Source organism: Colobus angolensis, unplaced genomic scaffold (genome assembly GCF_000951035.1).
Source record: "Colobus angolensis palliatus isolate OR3802 unplaced genomic scaffold, Cang.pa_1.0 Scaffold57, whole genome shotgun sequence".
NCBI classification, from domain to species: domain Eukaryota; kingdom Metazoa; phylum Chordata; class Mammalia; order Primates; family Cercopithecidae; genus Colobus; species Colobus angolensis.
Window position 1 is genome coordinate 3,525,637 of NW_012119265.1, and position 26,158 is coordinate 3,551,794.

General features: G+C 38.7%; 2 protein-coding genes across 2 annotated transcripts in view; one reads left to right on the plus strand and one right to left on the minus strand.

Moving 5' to 3' along the window:
- LGALS3 (lectin, galactoside-binding, soluble, 3) overlaps positions 1 to 5,723 on the plus strand; it is a 15,481-nt gene extending 9,758 nt beyond the window's left edge. Inside the window, exons 2-4 of the mRNA XM_011961855.1 lie at positions 641 to 729; positions 2,952 to 3,117; positions 5,422 to 5,723. Coding sequence (XP_011817245.1) covers positions 686 to 729; positions 2,952 to 3,117; positions 5,422 to 5,577 — 366 coding nt within the window. The 5' untranslated portion in view covers positions 641 to 685 and the 3' untranslated portion in view covers positions 5,578 to 5,723. The remainder of the gene's footprint in view (positions 1 to 640; positions 730 to 2,951; positions 3,118 to 5,421) is intronic.
- Positions 5,724 to 8,598: 2,875 nt separating this feature from the next.
- DLGAP5 (discs, large (Drosophila) homolog-associated protein 5) overlaps positions 8,599 to 26,158 on the minus strand; it is a 42,176-nt gene continuing 24,616 nt past the window's right edge. Inside the window, exons 12-18 of the mRNA XM_011961979.1 lie at positions 22,984 to 23,088; positions 18,574 to 18,793; positions 15,073 to 15,262; positions 13,035 to 13,095; positions 12,152 to 12,398; positions 11,205 to 11,254; positions 8,599 to 8,939 (exon numbers count right to left, since the gene is read on the minus strand). Coding sequence (XP_011817369.1) covers positions 8,817 to 8,939; positions 11,205 to 11,254; positions 12,152 to 12,398; positions 13,035 to 13,095; positions 15,073 to 15,262; positions 18,574 to 18,793; positions 22,984 to 23,088 — 996 coding nt within the window. The 3' untranslated portion in view covers positions 8,599 to 8,816. The remainder of the gene's footprint in view (positions 8,940 to 11,204; positions 11,255 to 12,151; positions 12,399 to 13,034; positions 13,096 to 15,072; positions 15,263 to 18,573; positions 18,794 to 22,983; positions 23,089 to 26,158) is intronic.

Below are 26,158 nucleotides of genomic sequence, written 5' to 3' on the forward strand. Positions count from 1 at the left end.
GCCCGCCACCTCGCCCGGCTAGTTTTTTGTATTTTTTAGTAGAGACGGGGTTTCACCATGTTAGCCAGGATGGTCTTGATCTCCTGACCTCGGGATCCACCCGTCTCGGCCTCCCAAAGTGCTGGGATTACAGGCTTGAGCCACCGCGCCCGGCCTTAACAGTGTTCATTCTATAAATATTGAGTATCTGCCACGTGCAAAGCACTCTGCTGGAGCCATGTGAGTACAGACCATATGAGAACCCACAAGCCCAGTATGTAATATGCTGCTTGCCCCCAGGAAGCAGAATAACCACAGCGAAGCAAGTTACATGACAGGGCCTTAAGAGTGATACAAAAATGTTAATGTTGATCACAAGATCTAGCTTAAGCCTTTCCAAAAAATAGCCAACATGAATGAGTAGATTGGGATGGCCATAGTAATGAGACTTACTGATGGCTTTCTTTTCAATTATTTGTACATGTAAGGAGCCTTATCTCTTTGGCCCCTGGGCAAAGTGGCCTGAGAGTCTGGACAGATGGCATATACTAGAGTTATGTGTTTTTCACATATTAATAGTAGTGGAACTTCAGCAACATCGTTTTCTTTCCCTAAAGAAACATGACTCCTTATTGACACGTATGTACTTGTTCATTCCCAGTCTGTGCCTTATAACCTGCCTTTGCCTGGAGGAGTGGTGCCTCGCATGCTGATAACAATTCTGGGCACGGTGAAGCCTAATGCAAACAGGTAAGGAGAGCAAAATTAACAAGCCTACCCTATTTGTAGATTGGTTTTTGAATAAAGAATGGCCTATTTTGATTTTTTTTCTTGCCCTGTCTTATGGTGCTATTTTGAATTTTAGTAAAATTTTAAAAAACTACATATTTAGAATCTTGGCTATACCATCATATAGGATTATCCCATAAATCCATACATATTCCCATATAATTTTGCTAAGCATCGGGGCACTCATAGTAAATGGTAACACACCTTATTCTATACTTTGATATGTATTATGTCAGCTAATCTCCATGGTTGAAGGCAGGATAAGGAATATTGCTCTCCCCTTTTTATAGACAAAACTGAGGCTCAGGTTCTACAGATGATCAGTGGCAGGCCTGGGAACCCGTCTTTTGAGTAGATACTATTTGCTTATGGGTTTGAAGAGATTCTACAAGTTAAAAACTTCATCATAATAAATCAACCTTTGCTATTGGAAGTGGTTTGATTGATGAGGTGGGCTAGGATGGGGTGAGGCTTTATTTAGGAAAATACATGCTAATTATGGCTGTCCTGGGCCACTTGGCCCTGGTTGTCACTACTGGTTATGTAGTATTTACATATTATACAAAGAAGCTGGCCATGTCCTGAAACCATCCGGGATGCTTGTGCCTGAGGTTAGTGGAAGTGTCTCTAGGTCTTATGAACAGTACCTAACTGGTACAAATTCAAGCCATGTACACAGGTTTATGCAAGAATCCATAAACAGTCTCAGTGTCTGTCACCTTGCTCCACATCCTGCCATCAAGAGATGGACTTCACTTCTGATCTGATAATTTCACATTGAAATGCTCATTCGCTCCACCTCAGCCAGCCTCCCCTGTTTCTGCAATGCTAGTCACTATCCTAAGCCAACTCATGTTTCCACACAGCCTAGACAATTTCTGTAAGCACAGAACTTCCCCATACAATAATGCCCGTCTCATAGCAAATTACAAAATATATATATCCTCTATGTCCTTATCTGTATTTCCTCCCAACATCACATAGAACCCAGAACACCTTATCCTGTGCACACAGCACTCATGATTTATTCAATATCTGCTCTCCTCCTCCCACAACCCCTAATGCACACTGAATACCCAGTGTGGTATCCTTGTCTTGTTAGAGTCATTTCACTGGAAAGTTTAGTTCTAATAATGCTAGAGATGTAGATTGAGACTGGCAGATCAAAACTAATTCTGGTTGAAATGGTTAATGGTAGTAAACTAAAAAAACTGTTGCTTAGTCCTGCAAATTCTATATGAAGAACTGCATAGAAAAAAAAAGTGCTTAAGGTGACAGAGATGACAACATTGTATATTTAGTCAAATACAAATTCTACTGCTGTTTTTTCCTTACAAATTTAATCACTGGAAGATCATTTGTGGTTGAATGTGACTGTTACTGGGTGAATCAAAATACAGAGAATCTTTGTTAGTTGGTCTCGAGTGCAGACCTGGCTTTAAAATAAGAATACCTACTGATGATTCTGGTGTTACTGCTCTATAGAGCACACTTTGAGAAACTCAGGGATGGGGTTAGTCAAAGAGGACTTGTGTTTGCATTAACATCCAGGGAGAAGGAACAGGGTCAAAAAGCTAAACTAGCAATTTCATTGGTTCCAGCTCACATCATAGAATGTTTACCACATTTACTATCATGACTTTATAACTTAGCAACAAGATACTGAATATTAACTACTTTATCTCATTCTTGCTGTTTTAGAGGAACTAGGGCTTCTGGTTAATTACGAGGAAGCCAGGTATTTGATGGCTATTAACTATATAGCTGGCTTGCCTTTACCAGGTATTGAAAGCAAACTGGAAGAGCAGGAAAGAGATAACCATTATCTATAGTAAGGGATAAAGTATCCTCAGAGTGGCTCTAAACCTCTGTAAGAAAACCTCGAAGGGTTTTCATGAGTCTGTAAAGGAGGCATTACAGATGAATGGAAATATGATCGAAGACAATGAGGCAAAAAAATTCAACATATATTGTCTTGCTTACCTTTAGATTTTATGATAGTACATAGAATATCAGGCGTAGGATACTTTCCAGTTTGAACCCATTCTGATTTGCTTTCTGTTCAGAAAAATTTCCTAGGTACTGTATTATGAAATTATTTGCTTTTTAGAAAATTATATTCTTTACTTGGTGTAGATATACAGTTTTAATCATTTTAATAACTGGTCTTTGGTTTAAAACAGAATTGCTTTAGATTTCAAGAGAGGGAATGATGTTGCCTTCCACTTTAACCCACGCTTCAATGAGAACAACAGGAGAGTCATTGTTTGCAATACAAAGCTGGATAATAACTGGGGAAGGGAAGAAAGACAGTCAGTTTTCCCATTTGAAAGTGGGAAACCATTCAAAGTAAGTTATTGCTACTATTATATATTGATAATGTGCATTTCTCATGAGGAATCACTCTAAAACCACAAAGCACTTGAAGTGAGTTTTTATCACCTGTCCTAAGGTGCCTAACCAGCCTATCTTCTCGCTGCCCAGGGGACCAGGCTCAGCAGGCTGAGAACATGGCCAGGAGTGACACACTCCGCAGTTCTTTCGGCACCTCACCAGCATCACTGCTGCCACCCCTCTGAGTTTAAGCCTTTCTAGAGATGAAAAGAATATAATCTTTAACAAAAAAGGCAAAAGTCTTTATGGTACAGTTGTACTGCAACTTTGTTGCTTAAAACAACACACTTGGGCTGGGCGCTGTGGCTCACGCCTGTAATCCCAGCACTTTGGGAGGTTGAGGTGGGCGGATCACAAGGTCAGGAGATCGAGACCATCCTGGCTAACACGGTGACATCCCGTCTCTATTGAAAATACAAAAAAATTAGCCGGGCATGGTGGTGGGCACCTCTGGTCCCAGTTACTCGGGAGGCTGAGTCAGGAGAATGGCGCAAACCCGGGACGTGGAGCTTGCAGTGAGCCAAGATCAGATCGCGCCACTGCACTCCAGCCTGGGTGACAGAGTGTCCGTTTCAAAAAAAAAAAAACAAAAAAACAAAAAAAAAAACAGTTGGCATAGAGATCAAAACTGAATGTTTATTCTAAAATTAAAGTTTTATGAAAAGTTTATAAATTTTAAAATTAACAAGGTTTCCTTTCCTTTACTCCTTCTGCCATCCTCACAAAGGTTGCAATTTGATGAGTATCTTCCCAGTGTTTTCTGACATACAGCACGCTTTTTATTTGTAAGCACTGCTTCAACAAATATTAGGTCCACAGCATTGAGTTAAGGTTGACTATAGAGTGGTAAATAAAACAGCTGGACTGTAAACTCTTCAACAACAGGGACAAATAAGGACCATAGTCTACATTTGGTGGACATCTTTTCATATCAGAATATTGTCACTTAACAGTGTTTTTTTTTTTTTTTTTTTTTGAGATGGAGTCTCACTCTGTCGCCAGGCTAGAGTACAGTGGTACAATCTTAGCTCATGGCAACCTCCACCTCTCGGGTTCAAGTGATTCTCCTGACTCAGCCTCCCGAGTAGTTGGGACTATAGGCGTGTGCTACCATGCCCAGCTAACTTTTGTATTTTTAGTAGCGATGGAGTTTCACCATGTTGGCCAGGATGGTCTCGACCTCTTGACCTCGTGATCCACCCACCTCGGCTTCCCAAAGTGCTGGGATTACGGGCATAAGCCACCACGCCCGGCCAATAGTATTTCATTTTTAGATGTGATAATTTAACCAGTACCCTACTGATATAAATTTACAGAATGGAAACACTCCAACCTGGAAATGTTTTACTAAAATACTGTAATAACTATCCTTACAAATATTTTCTTCCTAGAAGCAAATCTTCTAGAAATCTTTGCTTTAAATATACATGTTTACAATTTAGATATTATCAAATTGCTGCCTCCAAAAAGATGTAGGAATGAACATCCACTAACTATTGGAAGAGTAGATTTCTCCTACCCTTGCCAAAACTGATTGTCATCAATCTTTATAACATTTGCCAAAATAATCTTACTTTTGTGTTTTTCTTTTAGGTGTTTTAGGCCATACCAGAACTTTTGGTTGTTTTGAGACAGAGTCTCACACTGCCACTCAGTCTGGAGTACAGTGGCACGATCACAGCTCATTGCAGCCTGTCAACCTCCCAGGCTCAAACGATCCTCCCACTTGAGCCTCCTTAGTAGCCGAGACCACAGATGTATGCCACCCACGCCTGGCTAATTTTTGTATTTTTTTTTGTAGAGATGGGATTTCACCATGTTGCCTGGGCTGGTCTCAAACTCCTGGGCTCAAGAGATCTGCCTGTGCCTTTGCCTCCCCAAAGTGTTGGGATTACAGGCGTGAGCCACCACACCCAGGCTGTTTTAAGTTTTTATGCAGGCAAATCCTTAGCCTTCACCTTTATGGCTTATCTATCCTTGTAATTTGTTGCTTTTAAAAAAAATCTGAATAACTTGGAATTTTTGCTGTAAAGTTACTTTCTCTGGATCCTAACTGGTCCCACGAATGATAAGGATGAAATGTTAGACATCCTGAGTTCAGGCCAGACTGGTTTGAAATTAATGGACTTTTTTTTTTCCTTTCAGTTGACAAAAAATTGTTTCTATCATGCACATGAAACATGTATATATTGTGCAATGGCTAGATCCAGCTGACATATGCATTACCTCATGTAATAGTTTATGTATATGCCATTTCAGATACAAGTACTGGTTGAATCTGACCACTTCAAGGTTGCGGTGAATGATGCTCACTTGTTGCAGTACAATCATCGGGTTAAACAGCTCAATGAAATCAGCAAACTGGGAATTTCTGGTGACATAGACCTCACCAATGCTTCATACACCATGATATAATCTGAAAGGGGCAGATTAAAAAAAAAAAAATCTAAACCTTACATGCGTAAAGGCTTTGTGTTCACTGTGAGTGAAAATTTTTACATTCATCAGTATCCTTCTTGTAAGTCATCTACTTAATAAATATTATAGTGAATTACCTGTCTTAATATGTCATTTAATTGGAGTGGTTTATTCTTGATAACACGCAATGGAAAAAATATGCAGCAATATTAATACTGCATTGGGGCCTCAAGGTTTCCTATACTTGTTAAAATCTTTTTCTTAAGGAGAGAAAGTAAATACTACCTCAAGATTCTCTCTTCCAGAATTTCATAAAAATCAGATGTTTCAAGGAAATTATTCTCTCATTTTCTTAAGGAAATATGTTCATGAAATGAGAATAGCATTAAGAAAAAGTTTACCTATAGATGACCTATGACCTATAGACAATTATTAGGATTCTGGTATATTTCTTGACTGCTTTTTAATCCTGTTTCTCCTTCTAAACTATAGTTTGCTGCTTTCAAATCAGTAATTTGATACCAATAAAGGAACATCTCTCTGGTTTTTATGAAATCTCTTACAGAGAAAAAAGGTATCTTATATAGTCAGCTTTCAAAATTGTTCCCATCGTCAACATTCTTACCCATGCCTTTCTACCCTTATTAGCAGCAAGCCCAAAGATTAATAAAATTCCAAAACTAGGAGGTGGCAAAACCACTTCATCTTACAGAAGACCAAATTTTTTCTTTTTGAGATAGTCTCGCTCTGTCACCCAGGCTGGAGTGCAGTGGCGTGATCTCGGCTCACTGCAACCTCCACCTCCTGGGTTCAAGCAATTCTCTGCCTTAGCCTCCTGAGTAGCTGGGATTACAGGTGCCCGCCACCATGCCCCGCTAATTTTTGTATTTTTAGTAGAGACGGGGTTTCACCATCTTGGCCAGGCTGATCTTGAACTCCTGACATCATGAGCCACCTGCTTTGGCCTCCCAAAGTGCTGGGATTACAGGTGCCCGCCACCATGCCCCGCTAATTTTTGTATTTTTAGTAGAGATGGGGTTTCACCATCTTGGCCAGGCTGATCTTGAACTCCTGACATCATGATCCACCTGCCTTGGCCTTCCAAAGTGCTGGGATTACAGGCGTGAGCCACCACACCAGGCCCAAAATATTTTATACAATACTACCTTTTCACATCTGTTAAATTAGTAATTGTCACAGGTTGGGTTTCCCAGGAAGCAGAGAGATTAGATCTCAAGAGGCTTGTGAGGGAGTGTACTTGCAATCAGTACATGTGGGGATGGGAAAGACATGATTGGGTTGAGGGAGAAGTTGAGCAGCAATAACTTAGCCTACCCTGGGGGAGTTCTGAAGCTGGGATTCTTCTTCAGAGCTGCAAGGGGGCCAGGCCTTTTTATACCCCCCCTTTGATCAGTCCCTGACTATAGGACAGCTGGGAAAGAAAATGTGACCTGAGATAACATGGCTCTCTTCAGCTGACGCAGCACAGTCCTCACAAGGGATGTCAGCTGAGGGCTGCCTGCCAGCAGCACTTCCTGCAACTCAAGGAATAAGTCCTCTTTTGCTAAAGAGGGATATGGGCAGCATATCATAGCATATTTCAAAAAATTCCTTACCCTAACATTTGGGTCTTGACTTCTACTCTTATTAAATAAATGGAAGAACATAGCTTTGGAGAAAAGAGAGAACTTGGTTTACACAAAATTACTTAAATCCTCTGAGCCTTGGTTCCTTTGTCTATCAAATGCACAGGTCTTAGAGTTTCTGTAACATTAAGTAAAATATTGTTTGCAAAGGGACTGTCAAATAGTAGGTCCTCAATAAATAGCAATTTCCATTCTATTTTGGTAGAAAAGAACCTTTTTTTTTTCCTCTGACAATACACTGCATTAAGAACTCTTGCTCTGTCCAAAAGTTTTCTTTCATTTTGTCTCTAAAAATTTTCCTAATACCTCATAATTCTAGACTCCAATAGCCAAGCACATTATCTAGTAGGGGACACTGATGGTTGCCTACCCAATATCCATTCCTTGTTTCCTAAGAGCCAAGGTTTTATTCAGGTGTGATCCCAGATTCAACAGGGAATTCTGATTCATTTAAGTCAATCCCCTGCTGGCTTACTGATCTGCAGATGGGGATGTGGCATTAGTTGGTCTAATCAGGCCAAAGGGAAGGACATAACTCTAATTGCCAATAGCAGCCATCTTATGACGCCAAAAAGACCCAGCTGTAGAGAAGCCGACATCAAGGATAACAGAATGAACTAGGAATAGAAAGCTGGACCTTGATGTGATCACTGAGCTATTGATTATAAAGTACCTGGAATCACTTTGATAACTTGTGAAATAATAAATTTCCTTACTGTTAAGCCAGTTTGAGTTCATTCCTTGTTTGGGTAATTCAAACAAGCCATGTAGGAGAAAGAAATATACATAAACTAGGGTTTTCTAATGGCCCAGGGCCATGAACAGTTGAAAGCTTTCTAAACAACTCAGTGATACACCTTATTAAAGATCACATTTACTGACATTGTCTTATTCTGATCTGCTTTATTTTTGAGAGCAAAATATTGTTGTGTCGCATATTGCTTTGTATTAACTGTAAATCTTGGGTTTCTTTGTACCAAATGTTCATGTGACTGATATGTTATATGACTGATACGATTTTTTTCAAAAGTAAAAAGCATCTCCTCAATGTCTCTTGGGCATGCCAATGGGAAAATGAAAACAAAAAGGCAAGGACTTAATGGGTACCTCTAACGATTGAACTGTTTGAAACCGCAGCATGTCAAACTGACTTCGGAATCCAGAAAGCTCATCTAAAGAAACTCAGAATACTATGGAAAAATGTAATACCCAAAGCTGTTCAACGTCAACAAATTTAGGATTTCAAGCTAAGAATAAAGTGTAAAAAGATGCAAATATTTCTGTCACAGGTTAATATTTCAATTAAACTAAAGAATGTTTATAAGCGCTAAGTATACTTAGCCTTAAGCTTATTTCCTTTAAACAAGAGAGGCAAGGCACAGTATATTTTTTATTCTGTGTTGAAAATGTACAAAATATCCCCACTTCCCTTGAGAAAGAGTATATCTAAAATACACTTTGATGAACAGAGTATTAAAACTTTATATGATACTATAGAAGTGAACACAAATACATTTTCTCCAAAATTTCAATAGTCTAAAGAATATATAAGCATTGATAATGTGAAGGAAAATGGATTTATTTTTAAATTCAAAATTCTCCTGGTTGTAGAGGTGAAAAAGTAATCAGGTTACCACCAAAAGAAATGTGTCTGGCATGCTCTTGATGTCTCCTCTCCAGCTGAGTAAATGGATTACTGCACTTTAGACCTGGCTGGAGAACAAATCCAGAAAGTCAGTAAAGTATCCATCATGAGTTTCACCAAGTAATTCTTCAACATTGCTATAGTAAATTAATTAATAACATAAATAAACCGGGTGCGGTGGTGCACACCTGTAGTCCCAGCTACTCGGGAGGCTGAGGTGGTAGGATCACTTGAACCCAGGACTTCAAGACCAGCCCGAGCAACATAGCAAGATCCCATCTCAAAAACAAACAAAAAGAAACATGTAAATATTTTCCCTATATAACAATAAAATTATAAACAACAATGATTATGCTACTTCCCAGGAGATCTTATTTCAAATGTACATTAGTTTTGTTTAAATTGGAAAGGTATATTTAGAATATATGTATAAAAATGTGAATAATATGTAAATGGACTCAACCAGTGTATACAGAATGAATAAAACTGAGGCCATATCTTAAGCCACTTACATAGATTCCATAAATCCTAAACCATATAATAGCACTTAATAGGCCTTTTACTACTGTGTGATCTACTCCCTCAAGCTCTGCTTCAAGTTCAAATTATGCTACTTGGGCAAGCAATAATTTGGGTCTAAAATAGACATCTAAATACTAATATTTACAGAAGTGAAAAAAATCAGACTAAATGATAAGGTATTAAGATCTATCAATGAGAAAACATAATTGTGATGTACTTTTAATCACATTACTAATATATTAAAATATTATGATTTGGTAATCTCTGGATTTATTTATAACAACATATATTCTCAGAATCAATCATTCAGAGTTTGATCTGGGAACAGGGTTAAATCAGGTTTACATAAGTTGGCCTTATGCTAAAAGCCCTGATCCTCTCTAGGTCTCAGTTTATGATTAAACAAGGCTAAAACCAAGAAAGAATGGTATGTGGGTCACAGTAACATATTTCATTCTGCTCCTGAGACACAGGACAGCCCAGGGCCTGACCACAAAAAAGGCAGCTTTGAAAAATAATGAAAGCCAAGATACACAAGGGTCTTTAAGGAATTCATGGCTTATGGAAGCTAAGTATTTGCCAGGTTTCATGAAGTTAACAAAAACTGTGGTTGTTTGATCCTATATTTGCTTTATGAATGAATTTCTTATATTCTGAGATTAAAGAAGAATAAAACCAAGGCCATTTTCTGATCTACTGTAGTAGTTAGTCCTGGAAAATTCCAAGGTAAGGCTGTAAGCCAGAGGTGTAAACCATAAGAATCACTAATGAAGAAAAAAAATGACAAATCCCTACTCCAGATCTTTGAAATAAAAATATCGGCCAGGCATGGTGGCTCACCTGAGGTCAGGAGTTCAAGACAAGCCTGGCCAACATGGTGAAACCCCATATCTCTACTAAAAAATACAAAAATTAGCCAGGCGTGGTAGCAGGCGCCTGTAATCCCAGCTACTCAGGAGGCTGAGGCAGGAGAATTGCTTGAACCCGGGAAGCAGAGGTTGTAGTGAGCCAAGATCACGCCATTGCACTCCAGCCTGTGTGCAAGAGTGAAACTCTGTCTCCAAACAACAAAACAAAACAAAAAAATGTCTGGGATAGGGCTGAAACCAATGTTATATACAAACAGCAGGAAAGAGAGCACTTTTAATTGGTGCCATAGTGCCAGTATCAAAGGTATGAATCGGACAGCTCTACTTAATGTGGAATTTACAGTTAATAAGGAATTAGATTCCTGAAGTTATATTTTTGGAATGCATTCATATTATACCCTGAATAAGAGATGAAATGTAAACATTATATGCCTATGTGCATCTGTACCTATATATGAATTAACATGGGAGAGATAAGAGCTTTTACAGAATGCTTCACAAAAGGGCTATTTGAACTAGATTTAGAGGCAAGAGGTCACCAGAAGTAAAAGCAGGGAAGTAGTCACTTAAAATAGCAGGACATAAATAACCAATGACGACTGAAGGTGGGATAGGCATGATTTCCCCAGAAGGGCAGAAACTGCCTTATATTTTTCTTGAATCACCTAAAAATATATTCAGACATTCAAGTATCCAGTTTGTCAGAGCAAATTTGATAGAAAAACCACATAGAGAAACATATCTCCAGGGTTTAATATTAAAACATACTATATGTTAAAGTATATAAACACCAATTTTTTTCTTCATTCTGTGAAAAATAGTAAGCAAAACAATGACAAGATATACATTTTAAGCCTTGTACACAAATAGAAAAGCAATATTCATTTTATAAAACAAATCTAGAGTATAAAGGGACTTGTCAAATTAAGTAGGAAAACTTACCGAATCAAGAAGGTGGCATTCAGTAGTGAGACTTTTATTATCAAATAGTACTGAAAAACAAAAAAAAAATTTAACCTTTTAAAGAATATTCTCACATTCGAGGGTCTTAGAAATGGATAAAACCTTGAAAAATACGAAAAGTTCCACATATCAAATGCTAAGACAAAAATATAGACCATCTTATGCTATGCTTTTTGAAAGTAGTTCAATTTCTTGGTTAAATTCTTATCCTTAAATTTGGTATAAAAGGAGTCTTCTATAAACAAATCTCATGCTTGTAATATTAAAAGTACCCAGAAGATGCTGATGAAGAACAGCTGGAAGACATTAAATGTCTGGCCAAGGTTATAACCTTTTGTTTTACCATAGGCCCCAGTTAGATCAGCTACAGAGTAACTGATGAAAATAGCAGGTGGAACTGGCACACATTATAACAAAAATATAGGAGCCATTTCCTATTGCAGAACCATCACAACAATATAGGTAGAACTAGGCAGTAGGGAAGAAAAATAGGATATTTTGAAGAAAGACTTGGGGATATGTGTTGAAAAGAAGGAGAACTGAAAAAAAGCCCAGCCTGACCAATGAGGTGAAACTCCGTCTCTACTAAAAATACAAAAATTAGCCAGGCGCAGTGTCACGTGGGGAGGCTGAGGCAGGAGAATCGCTTCAACCTAGGAAGCAGAGGAGGCGGAGGTTACAGTGAGCTGAGATCACATGACTGCACTCCAGTCTGGGCAACAGAGTGAGACTTTGTCTCAAAAAAAAAAAGCTTGAGAAAAAAAAAAAAGCTTGAGGGAATTTTTCTAATTCATGATCTTCACTAACAGTGAAGGCTCCTAAATAGTTAGATCTAATGTAAAATGGACCTTATAGGATAATTTATACCTTAATCCAAGTTCATTTCTTTAATAAAGGCTCATTTAAATATATTTTAAATATCTCACCTGACTGAGAAATTTTAGTTTCCCCTCCTTCTAAGATGCTATTTTGTGAAGCTGTATTTTTTTCAGGGCTACTCATCAAAACATCCTGTGATGTAATCGAAGAATTCAGTTCCATTCCTTCCACAACATCTGAAATTCCTTCTTTTTTGTTAGTATTAATATCATCTGCTACTCCACCAGCAAGAAGAGGCAAACTCATTCTCTCCCTGGGTAAACAATCCACCTTCAAGTTTGTCTTATTTACATTCTAGAAGTAAAAATGGCATTAAATTTAATTATCAATTACTTGGAACAAATTTTAAAAGTCTTGTTGCTATTAAATGTAAGCAAAACAGAAGGATGACCTCCTGGACACAGGCTTAAGAACATTATAAATCCTACTATCCTGCTTCTTCAACAATTAGTTCAGATAATACAGAAACAGTATGATTGAAGGCAAGTTTCTCAGCAAGTACCTATACTCTAGCTCAGCGACTGGCAAACATTTTCTGTAAAGGACCAAATAGTAAATATTTTAGGTTTGTGAGTCACAGGGTCTCTGTCATAAGTACTCAACTCTACCACTGTATTGCAAAAGCAGCCAGATAGAATACAAATACGTGGTTACTGCAATAAAATATGATTTGTAAAAATAGGGGCCAAAGTTTGCTGATTCCTGCTCCAGTTCACTGGTTCCATATTCATCCTGATATGAGTTGAAGAATACAAAATGACACTATGGTTTTAAACGACCCAAATGTCACTGAAACAAGAACCACCATTCTATATGACTGATTTAGATTTCCAATGGAAATTCTGGGGATGGTTTATGAAGTTACTTTCTATAATGATATAAACATATGACATACTGGGGGCTATCGAACCACACTGGAATTGTACTTACATGGTTTTCTTCAATTAAATCTGGTAATCCAGGACACTGAGCATCTTCCACTATGCTGTTCCTAAAGAAGAAAAAAACAGCATTACACTCATAATTAAACATATTGTTATTGTTTCACTTGTGTTTTGAGTCCATCCTTTATGATGGCAATTAATTTAGGGAATGGATCAAACATGGAGCCTGGCGCAAGATCAGGCCTGATCCAGATAGATTAGTTTTGGACTACAGCTACTGTGGGATGGCCTTACAAACTAAATGTATTCTTCCGCAGAAAGCTCACAAGTCTGTTACCATGGTGGTCAGTCAGGCTCAGGTGTCTCTACCAGCAATACTCTGAATCTCAGCCAAATCCAGAGCTATATACTAAAGAAAAGTCAAAAGGAAGGTGACTTCTGGAGACAGAAGCAACAACTCAATTATTGTCTAGCTGGAGTTAGCTACATTTACTTGTTACTTGTTAATCCATGAGCTGGAGTAAAGGTACCTGCTAAGAAACTTGCCTTCAATCATACTATTTCTATAATTTTATCTGAACTAATTGTTCAAAAAGCAGAACAGAAGCTACAATGTTCTTAAGTCTGTTGCTTGTTAACAAGTAAATGTAGCTAACTCCAGCTAGACAATAATTGAATTAGAATACAAGGTATTCTAATCCTGAAGTTACTAGCTTGTATCTTATTAGAAAGACCTGTCTTGGCCAGGCACCTTGGCTCATGCCTGTAATCCCAGCACTCTGGGAGGCCGTGGCAGGTGGATCATGAGGTCAAGAGATTGAGACCATCCTGGTTAACATGGTGAAACCCCATCTCTACTAAAAATACAAAAAATTAGCTGAGCGTGGTGACACGTGCCTGTAGTCTCAGCTACTTGGGAGGCTGAGGCTGGAGAATCACTTGAACCTGGGAGGTGGAGGTTGCAGCAAGCCGAGAGGGTGCCACTGCACTCCAGCCTCAGCAACAGAGTGACACTCTGTCTCAAAAAAAAAAAAAAAAATCTATCTCCGTTTCTTCCAAGTTATTTTTTAAAAAAGATATGCTCTATTTTTCTAGTGTCCAGTTTTACTTTGCCTTTATTGCACAAAGTGGCTTATTTGTATGATGCCCTTTGAGGGCGTTTTGGGGAATCCAAAACCTTTTAAAAGAGTACTTATAATATGACTCAAATGCAATTATGAAGCTTATTAGCAAACAATAGTAAACTACAAGATACACAAAGTAGGCCGGGCGCGGTGGCTCATGCCTGTAATTCCAGCACTTTGGGAGGCCAAGGCTGGCAGATCATGAGGTCAAGAGATCGACACCATCCTGGTCAACATGGTGAAACCCCGTCTCTACTAAAAATACAAAAATTAGCTGGGCATGGTGGCGCGTGCCTGTAGTCCTAGCTACTTGGGAGGCTGAGGCAGAAGAATCGCTTGAACCTGGGAGGTAGAGGTTGCAGTGAGCTGAGATTGTACCACTGCACTCCAGCCTAGGCAACAGAGTGACACGTAGCCTCCAAAAAACAAACAAAACCTAGAATCATATCTAGCCAATAATAATTGTTCAGTACACATTAACTCCCCTTTCAACATACTCTGCCATCTGTCAAGACAACAATCTCAAGGTACTTTCTACAAAGGCTGGTAAAAAGTGTCTATCTCTCAACCACCTTGGGGAGGCATTAGCATTGCTGCTTTGTAGATGATGAAAGTGAAGCTAAAGAGAATTAATGATTTGCCCCAAAGTTGCATAGCTAGTAAGTCACAGAGCTCTTCCCAGCTCAGAACTGTTGAGCAGTACCTTTAGCACCAAAGGATACCATATTGCTTTTCTTCTTAGTGCCGCAGAATTTACCCATCTAAATGTGACCATTTAGTATCCTGAAATCTTAAGCTTTAGTTTTCTCATTTATAAAAAGGGAGTACTGCCTATATGTTGCAGAGTCATTATGAAATTTATTAACAATAGATGTCTGGCACCTTTTACCATCTTAACAATCTGAAATGGTATTTAATATCAGCAACTGTTAAACTCTTATTAACATGTTAAAGAAATACCTGCTTTCAGGAATATTCAAAAACAAAGTCTTCTTCACATGTTCACTTTTAGTATTCTGAGGACCGGCACTTTCTGGTGACGTAGTTTGTCGCAGAAGGCCCATCTCATTTCCACTCTGAGACACAGCTTTGCTGACAGACTTAGGTGTTCTAAGTCTTTGAGAAAGGCCTTCAGAAGAGACAGAAATTCCTAGAAGATGAGAGAAATCGCCTCAATACCAAACAGTTCTTTTACTTTTCATAACTAGGAATACACTGAAAATCCTATCAGCCTCTTTTTCCTGTCGAATAATGTCTGTTAAAGACAAATGCCTGGGACTTTCTGTTAAAGACAGTATTGAAATGCATATCAGATGCTGCTTCCTTTTGACATCCCACTACTTTTACATGAACAGAGATAATTTTTTTGTTGTTGTTGTTGAGACAGAGTCTCACTCTGTCACCCTGGATGGACAGGCTAGAGTGCAGTGGTGTGATCTCTCGGCTCACTGCAACCTCTGCCTCCCAGCTTCAAGTGTTTCTCCTGTCTCAGTCTCCCCAGTAGCTGGGACTACAGATGCATGCCACCATGACTGGCTAATTTTTGTATTTTTAGTAGAGATGAGGTTTCGCCATCTTGGCCAGGCTGGTTTCGAACTCCTGACCTCAGGTGATCCACCTGCCTCGGACTCCCAAAGTGCTGGGATTATAGGTGTGAGCCACTGTGCCGGGCCTGAACAGAGATAATTTTTTTTTGTTTTTGTTTTTTAGAGATAGAGTTTCATTCTTGTCACCCAGGCTGGAGTGCAATGGCACGATCTTGGCTCACTGCAACCTCCACCTCCTGGGTTCAAGCGATTCTCCTGTCTCAGCCTCCCGAGTAGCTGGGATTACAGGCACCTGCCACCACGCCTGGCTAATTTTTTGTATTTTTAGTAGAGATGAGGTTTCACCATGTTGGTCAGGCTCATCTCGAACTCCTGACCTCAGGTGATCCATCCGCCTCAGCCTCCCAAAGTACTGGGATTACAGGCGTGAGCCACCGTGCCTGGCCAGAGATAACCTTAAAAAGCATAACTCTACAAGGACAAAGGAAACTAAAGAAGAGACAGCAACAATAACAACATTTTGGAAGCTATAACGTAGATTGTTGAGTGGGACTTAGACTCAAGAAAACTAATTCTAAGCCACCAATCAAGAAAAATGAGAATCAATCCGATTTCTAGCATATAACCTCTCAAAAGAACTGGTGGCTCTAAGTACCTCTGCAAGTGGAGATGAAAATGGAGCTAAACATAGAAGGAATGGCTCAAAGTCAGTTTAAACAAGGAGAGCTCAGATTCCTTTCCTCATTCTGCACAGCAGAGCAACTGTCATTACCCACCCCCATCACCAAAAACAGAAGGGTCTCTAGTTTAGAGGATACCAGATACAGTCAAGAGACAGGGTACTGCATGGAAAATAAGGGAAATAAGTGAATATTTACACATAAAATGTTCAGACACTTAGCTTTCTTCCCCCACATGGCTCCTGAAAGACTGGCAGCCAGAATGACACCTTCCAGGAAGCAGATGGAAAGCATCTTCTCTGGGGAATCTGAGTAGACTATGAGAAAAGTCTTAAATGCAGTGATGTGTAAGTTCCCAGCATAATGGCCCCGCTAACAGTAGGGCCACCACAGTAAAGGTCCTACCCATGTGCAGAGAGTTTCCAGTCAGCTTTTTAGTGCCCTATTCTTAACCATGTGCAGGCAGTGAGAGATCACCAGATTCCTGAGGAAAGCCTCTAAAACAAAAAACAACTAGACGAAAGTACCCTGAAACAAACACTGTCTATAGTGGATGAAGAAAACATAAAAGCTATCATTAATATCCTTGGAAAGATAAAACAATGCACTTATGAAACAAGTGCAGAATGCTATAAAATGAACATGTGGAGAGTAAGAAAGGGCTCTTGGGAATTAAAAACATAATAGCCAGCATGAAAATTGAGGAAATCTCCAGGAAGTAGAAGAAAACAGTAAGTACATGAAAGAAAGATTAAAAAGTCTACCAGAAGAAAAATGTGTTTTCAAAAAAGATCAAACCTTGTCAAGAGAGATGGTGGTAAACAACAAAAGACTCCAGTAAGAATTGAAAGTAGCTGCTTCTAGGGACTGGCAAATGGAATGAAAAGGGCTTCCTCAGGGACTACTGTTTTGTAATTAGCCTCATATAAACTATGTGTTCTGTAACAATTTTAAAAGACCAATTTTTGCCATAAACTTTAATCTTCCTATCTATAAGGGCTGAGTTGAGTATGTGAAAGAACAGAATGATGAGCTCATGGCTGTAAAAACCACGAAGATCCTTCACAAGTAGTAGAATGGGGCCACGTTATTAGCAGCAGTGAGAGATTCCTGGGTATCTAGGGAGTATAGCTGCTTAAGGAAACAAACAAATGTGCAACAGATTTGATACCTAAACCAACAAGAAAGTTATAATATACTTGAGGATCACTGTAAATATCAGATAGCAGGTATCAGAGAACAATTTAGGTTTATTTTGAAAAAACTTCCTGGTGGACATCTATGGGCTTGTAAATAATTTCAATTGAGATAAATTCAATTCAAGAAAAACAGTCTGTATTTCCTGAAGTATTAAAAACTGCTTTTACTGGAATGTTTTTAAATTAGAAAATTAGTACATTTACTGCCTTTCAAAAAGATTTGAGCAAAAGTTTTAACACAAATGCAAATAAAACCAAACCCACTTTGCATAAACTTCCTTTTATTTTTTAGAGATAGAGTCTTGCTCTGTCACTGAGGCTAGAGTGCAGGGGCACAATCATAGCTTGCTGTAACCTTGAACCCCTGGGCTCAAGTGATCCTCCCGCCCCTGCCTCCCGAGTATGTGGGACTACAGGCATGTACCGCCAGGCTTGGTTAATTTTTTATTTTTTTGTAGAGAGGGGCTCTCACTAAATTGCCCAGGCTGGTCTCAAACTCTTAGCTTCAAATGATCCTCCTGCCTTGGTCTCTCAAAGTACTGGGATTATAGGCATGAACCAACACACACAGCACATAAGCTTCATTTTAAAGCACAGCTAGAGAAGTGTGATAGCTGGATGCTCAAGTTTCTTTTGCATTTTAAACTCTAACCAAACTTCTAAGTGACCTGAAGAAAATCACTTTACTTCTTCATGCTTCCGTCACTTCTCTTACCTCTTGGGATCCTGTGACCTTTCTCATAGACTGTAGGGTTACATGGTAATTACATTACAGATGTGAAATTACTTAGAAAGTAGAAAAGCAATCTTAGAAGACATATCGCAGTTAAACTAATCTGATCATACCCATCAAAATGTGATTTACATGTGTTTGTGAGTGAGCATAGTCTATTTTCTAAAAATCACAGAAAAACTTACGTCTCTTAATGTAAAAACTATTTTTCACCTTACACAAGCCCCCATCTATCCCAAATATTTCTCTTAAGTAGTCTCAGGAAAAAACAACAACAACAACAAAAAACAAAAACAACTAACCTGAGAATGATTTAATAGGACTTTCAACTCTGAAAAATCCAGCATCAAATACTATTTTATCAACTTCCTTTGGTATCACAGAGGCTGCTGTTTCAGCATGTTCTTCCTGCTTAATTCTCTCTCTCATTGCATTTTTTATGGCAGCTAGGCGATTTCTCGCTGCAATTCTTCCAGCATCATCCTGTTTTGGTTTACTCGCTATGCCTGAGACAACTTTTTTCTGCAAAGAGAAACTGACATATAGTAAAGCTGCCCATTACCATCTTATAAGAAAAACACACAACAAACACAAACACAAATTATCACTTAAAAATTTAATTTTTAAAAATAAAGTATACATAAAATACTTCACATTCAGCATGTATTTATCAAGTTCCTAGTATGTGCTAAAAGGGTGAAAAGGTAAAGGACACAGTGGCTGCCCTCAAGGAGTTCGCAGCTTAGTGGAAGATCTGGGAAGTAAAGTAAGAAGGATAAATGTCCCGTTAGAAATAAATGTAGGGGCATCCTTCAGATTATAACCATGACACCCCCCTCCAAAAAAAAAAAGAAAAAAAACAAAAAAAAAGTAAAGAAAGAAAAAAAGTAAAACATTAAAAGAAAATAAATAAGGATGACACCTAAACCAATCTTCAGACATCAGGAAAGGTTGTAGGAAGTAGCACCTATGCTGAAACCACATTTCATCAAACTAAAAGACGGGATGAGGCAAGGGCTAGAGAGATGTTTCCAAAGCCAGAAATGAAAGAAAGCCAAGTGGAGTTAAACAATAGCTAGATTATAAAATCACCTGCATGTAAGTTTTAAGAAAATCACATTTACACAAAGGACAAAGGAATAGAGAGTTATTAGTGATTTTTAAGCAGAAGATTAACATTATCAAGTTGGTGTTTTAGAAAGATCACTCAGACTAAAGAGTAAGAGATGAAAAAAGTGGATAGATTCAACAGATATTTGAAAGGTAGAATTGGGAGGACTTACTCATCTATTGGATGTCTGTGGGGCGGAGATGGTGAAACAAAGAAAGCAAAGGACCAAAAGAGATACTGAGACTTCTATCTTGAACACCTGGTGGGATGGTAACAGTATTATGAGACAGGGCAACATTGGTGTGTGTGGAGATGCTGTCAGTTTGGGATATATTGAATTTTAAGGTATATTGAGTCATGATATATAGAATTAGAGCCTAGTAAGTGTGGTCTGCAATACAGACTTGGGAATCATCACAGGTTGGGTAAGATTGCACAGAAAAATTATGGAAGGAAAGAAGAGTAGAGGTAGGAATTCTAAGTATCAAAAACATTTAAGGGATAAATGGAAAACGAATATGCAAACATGACTGAAGAATAGACAAAGACGTAGAAAGGAAATATAATTTCAAAAACAAGGAAGTAGGTCAGGTGCGGTGACTCATGCCTGTAATCCCAGCACTTTGGGAGGCTGAGGCGGGTGGATCACTTGACGACAGGAGTTCCAGACCAGCACGGCCAACACAGAGAAACACCAGCTCCACTAAAAATATAAAAAATTAGCTGGGTATGGTGGCACATGCCTGTAGTCCCAGCTACTCAGGAGGCTGAGATGGGAGATCGCTTGAACCTGGGAGGCGAAGGTTACAGTGAACCAAGATTGTGCCACAGCACTCCAGCCTGGGCCACAGAGCTAGACTCTGTCTCAAAAAATAAAATACAAAAATAAAAATACAAGAAAAAAAATTAGCTGGGCATGGTGGCACCCACCTGTAATCCCAGCTACTTAGGAGGCTGAGACATGAGAACAGCTTGAACCTGGGAGGCAGAGGTTGCAGTGAGCCAAAATGGCACTACTGTACTCTAGCCTGGGCAATACAGCAAGACTATCTCAAAAAAGTAGACCATATTTAATACTGCAGAAAGGTTAGATTTATTTATTTATTTTATTTTTTGAGACAGAGTCTTGATCTGTCGCCCAGGCTGAAGTGCAGTGGCATGATCTTGGTTCACCGTAACCTCTGCCTCCCGGGTTCAAGTGATTCTCCTACCTCAGCCTCCTGAGTAGCTGGGATTATTGGCGCCCGCCACCATGCCTGGCTAATTTTTTATTTTTAGTAGAGACAGGGTTTCACCATGTTAGCCAGGCTAATCTCGAACTGACCTCAGGTGATCTGCCTCCCTCAGCCTCCCAAAGTGCTGGGATTACAGGCTTGAGCCACCACGCCTGGCCTAGAAAGGTTAGATTTTAAAATTAAGTGCCTAATAACTTAAGCAACTAGTGGATTAATAATTTAGATAACTACTCTAAAGTTATAGAGGGGGTAAAACTGAATTGCAGTGAGTTGGAGAAATAAAGGAACAAAAATAATTGAGTATAGACAACATTTTAGGATGCTCGTCAGTGACTGGGAAGAAAGAGAAAAATGGGGGTGTACAAGCAATTAAAGGGAGAAGCAGACATCATAGGTTTCTTTGTTTTAATGTAAACAATGATAAGACACTTAAACATGTTTAAAAACTGATGGAGAAAAATGGGGAAGGGAAAACAAGACTAACTGATGGAATGAGGGATTAATAAATAAGAGGTAGTAGGGAGTGGTATCCAAGTATAGTATAAAAGATTAGCTTTACTTTGTTTGATTATCTTAACAGTAGCCTATAAAATAAAGTGGGAGAGAGACACCTGGTGATAACAGGCAGAATTACAAATCTCTCTAGGACACAGCCATGATCTGCATCACTGATGATATTATTATTTCCAGGACTAAATCCTTAATAAGAAATACCCACAGTTGGCCGGGTGTGGTGGCTCAAGCCTGTAATCCCAGCACTTTGGGAGGCCGAGACGGGTGGATCACGAGGTCAGGAGATCGAGACCATCCTGGCTAACACGGTGAAACCCCGTCTCTACTAAAAATACAAAAACTAGCCGGGCGAGGTGGCGGGCGCCTGTAGTCCCAGCTACTCCGGAGGCTGAGGCAGGAGAGTAGCGTGAACCCGGGAGGCGGAGCTTGCAGTGAGCTGAGATCCGGCCACTGCACTCTAGCCTGGGCGACAGAGCGAGACTCCGTCTCAAAAAAAAAAAAAAAAAAAAGAAATACCCACAGTAGCTTTAATAATGAAGTAGCATCCTTCACTATTTATAGTTTTGAAATCCATTCAATCAATTTAGTTACTGTCCTCACCTCAGGGTCCTTGTCGTGAGACTTTATTAGTAAAAAAAAAAAAATTTTTTTTGAGACGGAGTTTTGCTCGTTGCCCAGGCCGAAGTGCAATGGTGTGATCTCAGCTCACTACAACCTCCGCCTCCCAGGGTCAAGCGATTCTCCTGCCTCAGCCTCCCGAGTTGCTGGGATTATAGGCATGCACCACCTCGCCCAGCTAATTTTTGTATTTTTGATACAGACAGGGTTTCTCCGTGATGGTCAGGCTGGTCTTGAACTCCAAACCTCAGGTGATCTGCCTGCCTCAGCTGCCCAAAGTGCTGGGATTACAGATGTGAGCCACTGCGCCTGGCCTAGTAAAATATTTTTTAAGGCCGAGCACAGTGGCTCATGCCTGTAATCCCAGCACTTTAGAGGCTGAGGCAGGAGAATCACTTGAACTCAGGAGGTGGAGGTTGTGGTGAACCAAGGTCATGCCACTGCACTCCAGCCTGTGCAACAAGAGCGAAACTGTCTCGAAAAAAAAAAAAAAGTTTAAAAATAAAGTTAAAAAAAAAAACACTTTAACAAGTTAAACTCCTAAGTTAGGATTCAAGAGAGTTTTTATTTGGATTACATAGTATAATAAAATACCAGTCTAGACAAGCTGAGTTTATAACTACAGGCATTTTTCTCATATCATAAAGAAAAACTGAATGCTTAGTTTGAAAAGTGTCCACTCAAACCAAAAACTTTGAATTCAAAAACATTACTAGAAAGATAATTACTAGAAACAAATAAGAACAAAATCTATGTTAACAAAGCAACAAGGATAACAGCTTCCATTTCATATAACTGTTGTAAGGATTAAGTTAATATATATAAAGTACTTGGAATAATATTTGGCACATAGTAAGCATTATATAAATTACCTAGTACTATTAAAACAAAATGTGTAAGTACAGTTTAAAGAATAAAACCAACACTCATATATCCACTATGTGGTAACTTAGAAGCCCTCCGGGTACCCCAATTCAATCACAGCCCCTCCTTCTCTCTAGACATAACTATCCTAAATTTTATGTCGATCGATTTGCTTGCTCTTTCTTCAACAGCAATCAATACACTGTAAGCAATATACAGACTTAACTTTGTAAAATGATGAGAAATCTGAAGCTAAATGTTTTTAAAACTTAAAAACAACAAATAGAAGAATCTATATTAGAAATCTGGATGTATGTAGAACAGTTCCTTAACTAGAAAAAAAAATTTGGATATAAAACCCACAAACTTACCCTAAAGACATTTTTGTTCATATTATTATTCATATTATTATTGACTTGCCACCCAGATTCCTCAAGTTTGATCAGATTGTTGAATTTGTGGATTACATCTTCTATCTGTTAATAAATAAAGCACAAATTTAACAGATTAATGATAGCCATATTAAAGTTATAAACTAATGAGTTGAAGACTAAAAAATAATTAAAAATGGCGATTCAGAAATGATGAGTTATTAAAAATGGACTGAGTCATTCTCAATTTAGTGTTCAAATCAAGAATTTTTATGGTAAAGTTTTTCATTATCTTTCGTCTTACAAACCTCCAAAATCTACATAAAGAATATATGAATAACTCTCCTAGATTATTTTTGACTAAAATGCTAAAATGGTAGAAAATACATCCTAAATGTTTTTGTTTCTTAAATTACACAATGTGAACACAATCCAATTTCTTTTTATTTATCCATTCCTCCACTGAAGGACATCTTGGTTGCTTCCATGTTTTGGCAATTATGAATAAAGCTGCTATACTGCTAAAAACATCCGTGTGCAGGTTTTTATATGGACATAAGTTTTCAACTCATTTGGAGCGCAATTGCTGGATCGTATGGTAGGAGTATGTTTAGTTTTGCAAGTGACTGCCAAACTGTCTTCTAAAGTGGATATAACATTTTGCATTCCCATAGGCAATGAATGGAAAGTTCGTATTGCTCCATACCCTCCCCAGCATTTGCTGTTGGCAGTGTTTTGAATTTTCACTGTTCCCTAGTAGGTATGTGGTAGTATCTGTTGTTTTGATTTGTAGTTCCCTAATGACATATGATGTTGAGCATCTTTTCATACGCATATTTGCCATCTGTATATCTTCTATGGTGAGTTAACAGTTCAGGTCTTTTGCCCATTTTTAATTGATTTGTTCATTTCCTTATTCCTGGGTTTTAAGAGCTCTTTGTATCTTTTGAATAATAGTCTTATCAGAGACATCTTTTGCAAATATTTTCTCCCAATCTGTGCCTTTTCTCATTTTCTTGACATAATCTCATTTTAGAAGATACAAGTATATTTATGAGGATGGAAATATAATCTCCATCTTTCTGATACTTCCAGTCTCCTACAAAGAGTTAGTTACTGTCAACAGTTTGGTAACCACGCTTTGAGTTTCCATGTTATGCACTTATACACACACAACCTCTCAGCTTTGCTCTCCCTTAAAAATATGTAAATGTCTGTAGGCACTGTGGCACATGCCTATAATCCAAGCTACTTGGGAGGCTGAGGAAGGGGGATTGCTTGAACCCAGAAGGTCAAGACTAGCCTGGGCAACAAAGTGAGACCCCATCTGAAGGGAAAAAAAAAAAAAAGTAAATGTCAAAATGACTCAGAATTACACTCATGACCAACTGATTTTCAACAAAGATGCCAACACAATTCAATGGGGGAAAAGACAGTATTTTCAACAAGCAGTGCTTGGAAAATTGGTTATCCACAAGCAAAAAGATGAATTTAGACTCACAATCTCATACCATATACAAAAACTAACCAAATGGATCAAAGACTGAACTGTAAGTACTAAAATCATAAGACTGTTAAAAGAAAACACAGGAGAAAACCTTTATGACTTGTGGTTAAGTAAGAGTTCTTAGACATGGTGTCAAAATCACAGCATAAAAGAAAAAAAAAAATCTGGCCGGATGCAGTGGCGCACCCCTGTAATCCCAGCACTTTGGGAGGCTAAGGCGGGTGGATCAGTTGAGGTCAAGAGTTCAAGACCAGCTTGGCCAACATGGTGAAATCCCCTCTACTAAAAATACAAAAATTAGCTGGGCATGGTGGCATGCGCCTGTAATCCCAGCTACGTGGGAGGCTGAGGCATGAGAATTGCTTGAACCTGGAAGGCAGAGGCTGCAGTGAGTCGAGATCACACCACTGCACTCCAGTCTAGGTGACAGAGTAAGACTCCATCTCAAAAAAAAAAGGAAAAATTTAACAAAAATTAAAATGGCACTTCAAAAGATACCATTAAGAGGATTAAAAGTCGAGCTATAAACTCAAAGAATATTTACAAATAATATTTCTCATAAGGGACTTGTATCCAGAATATATAAAGAATACTTAAAACTCAATAATAAAGACAATCAAATTTAAAAATGGGCGCAAAAGATTTACACAGACATTTCAGTAGAGGATACATGAATGGTGAATAAGCTCACGAAAAGATACTTAATATCATTACTCATTAGAGAAATTCAAATTAAAACTACAATGAGGTCAGGCATGGTGACACCTGTAATCCAAGCACTTTGGGAGGCAGAGGAGGGTGGATTGCTTGAGCTCAGGAGTAAGACCTGGGCACCTGGGTAACATGGTGAGACCCTACCTCTACAAAAAAATACAAAAATTAGCCAATTATGGTGGCACATGCCTGTAGTCTCAGCTACTTGGGAGGCTGAAGCAGGAGGGTTGTTTGAGCCCAGGAATTGGAGGTTGCAGTGAGGTGAGATTGTGCCAATGCACTCCTGCCTAGGTGACAGAGCAAGACCGACTCAAAAAACAAACAAACAAAAAACAGAAAACCCTACAATGAGATACCTCATACCCACTAGGATGGCTATGCAACAGTTCCCCCTTATCTTCAAGGAATCTGTTCCGAGGGGATGCCTGAAATGCAGATAGTACTGAACCCTATATATGCTATGTTTTTTTTCTATACATACATACCTATGATAAAGTTTCATTTCTAAATTAGGCATAGAGATGAGAAATGATAATCAATAATAAAATAGAACAATTATAACAATATTCTGTAATAAGTTATGTGAATGTGGTCTCTCCTCCCTGCCAAATATCTTATTGTACTATACCTCAGGTAACTAAAACCACAGAAAGCAAGACTGCTGATAAGAAGGGACTACTATAATAAAAAAGACTGACAATAACAAGTATTAGTGAGGATGCAGAAAAACCGAACACTCACATACATTGTTGGTGGGACTGAAAATGGTATAATCACTTTGGAAAACAGTTTGGGCAGTTTCTTAAGAAGTTAAACATAAGGCCGGGCGTGGTGGCTCAAGCCTGTAATCCCAGCACTTTGGGAGGCCGAGACGGGCGGATCACAAGGTCAGGAGATCGAGATCATCCTGGCTAACATGGTGAAACCCCGTCTCTACTAAAAAATACAAAAAAA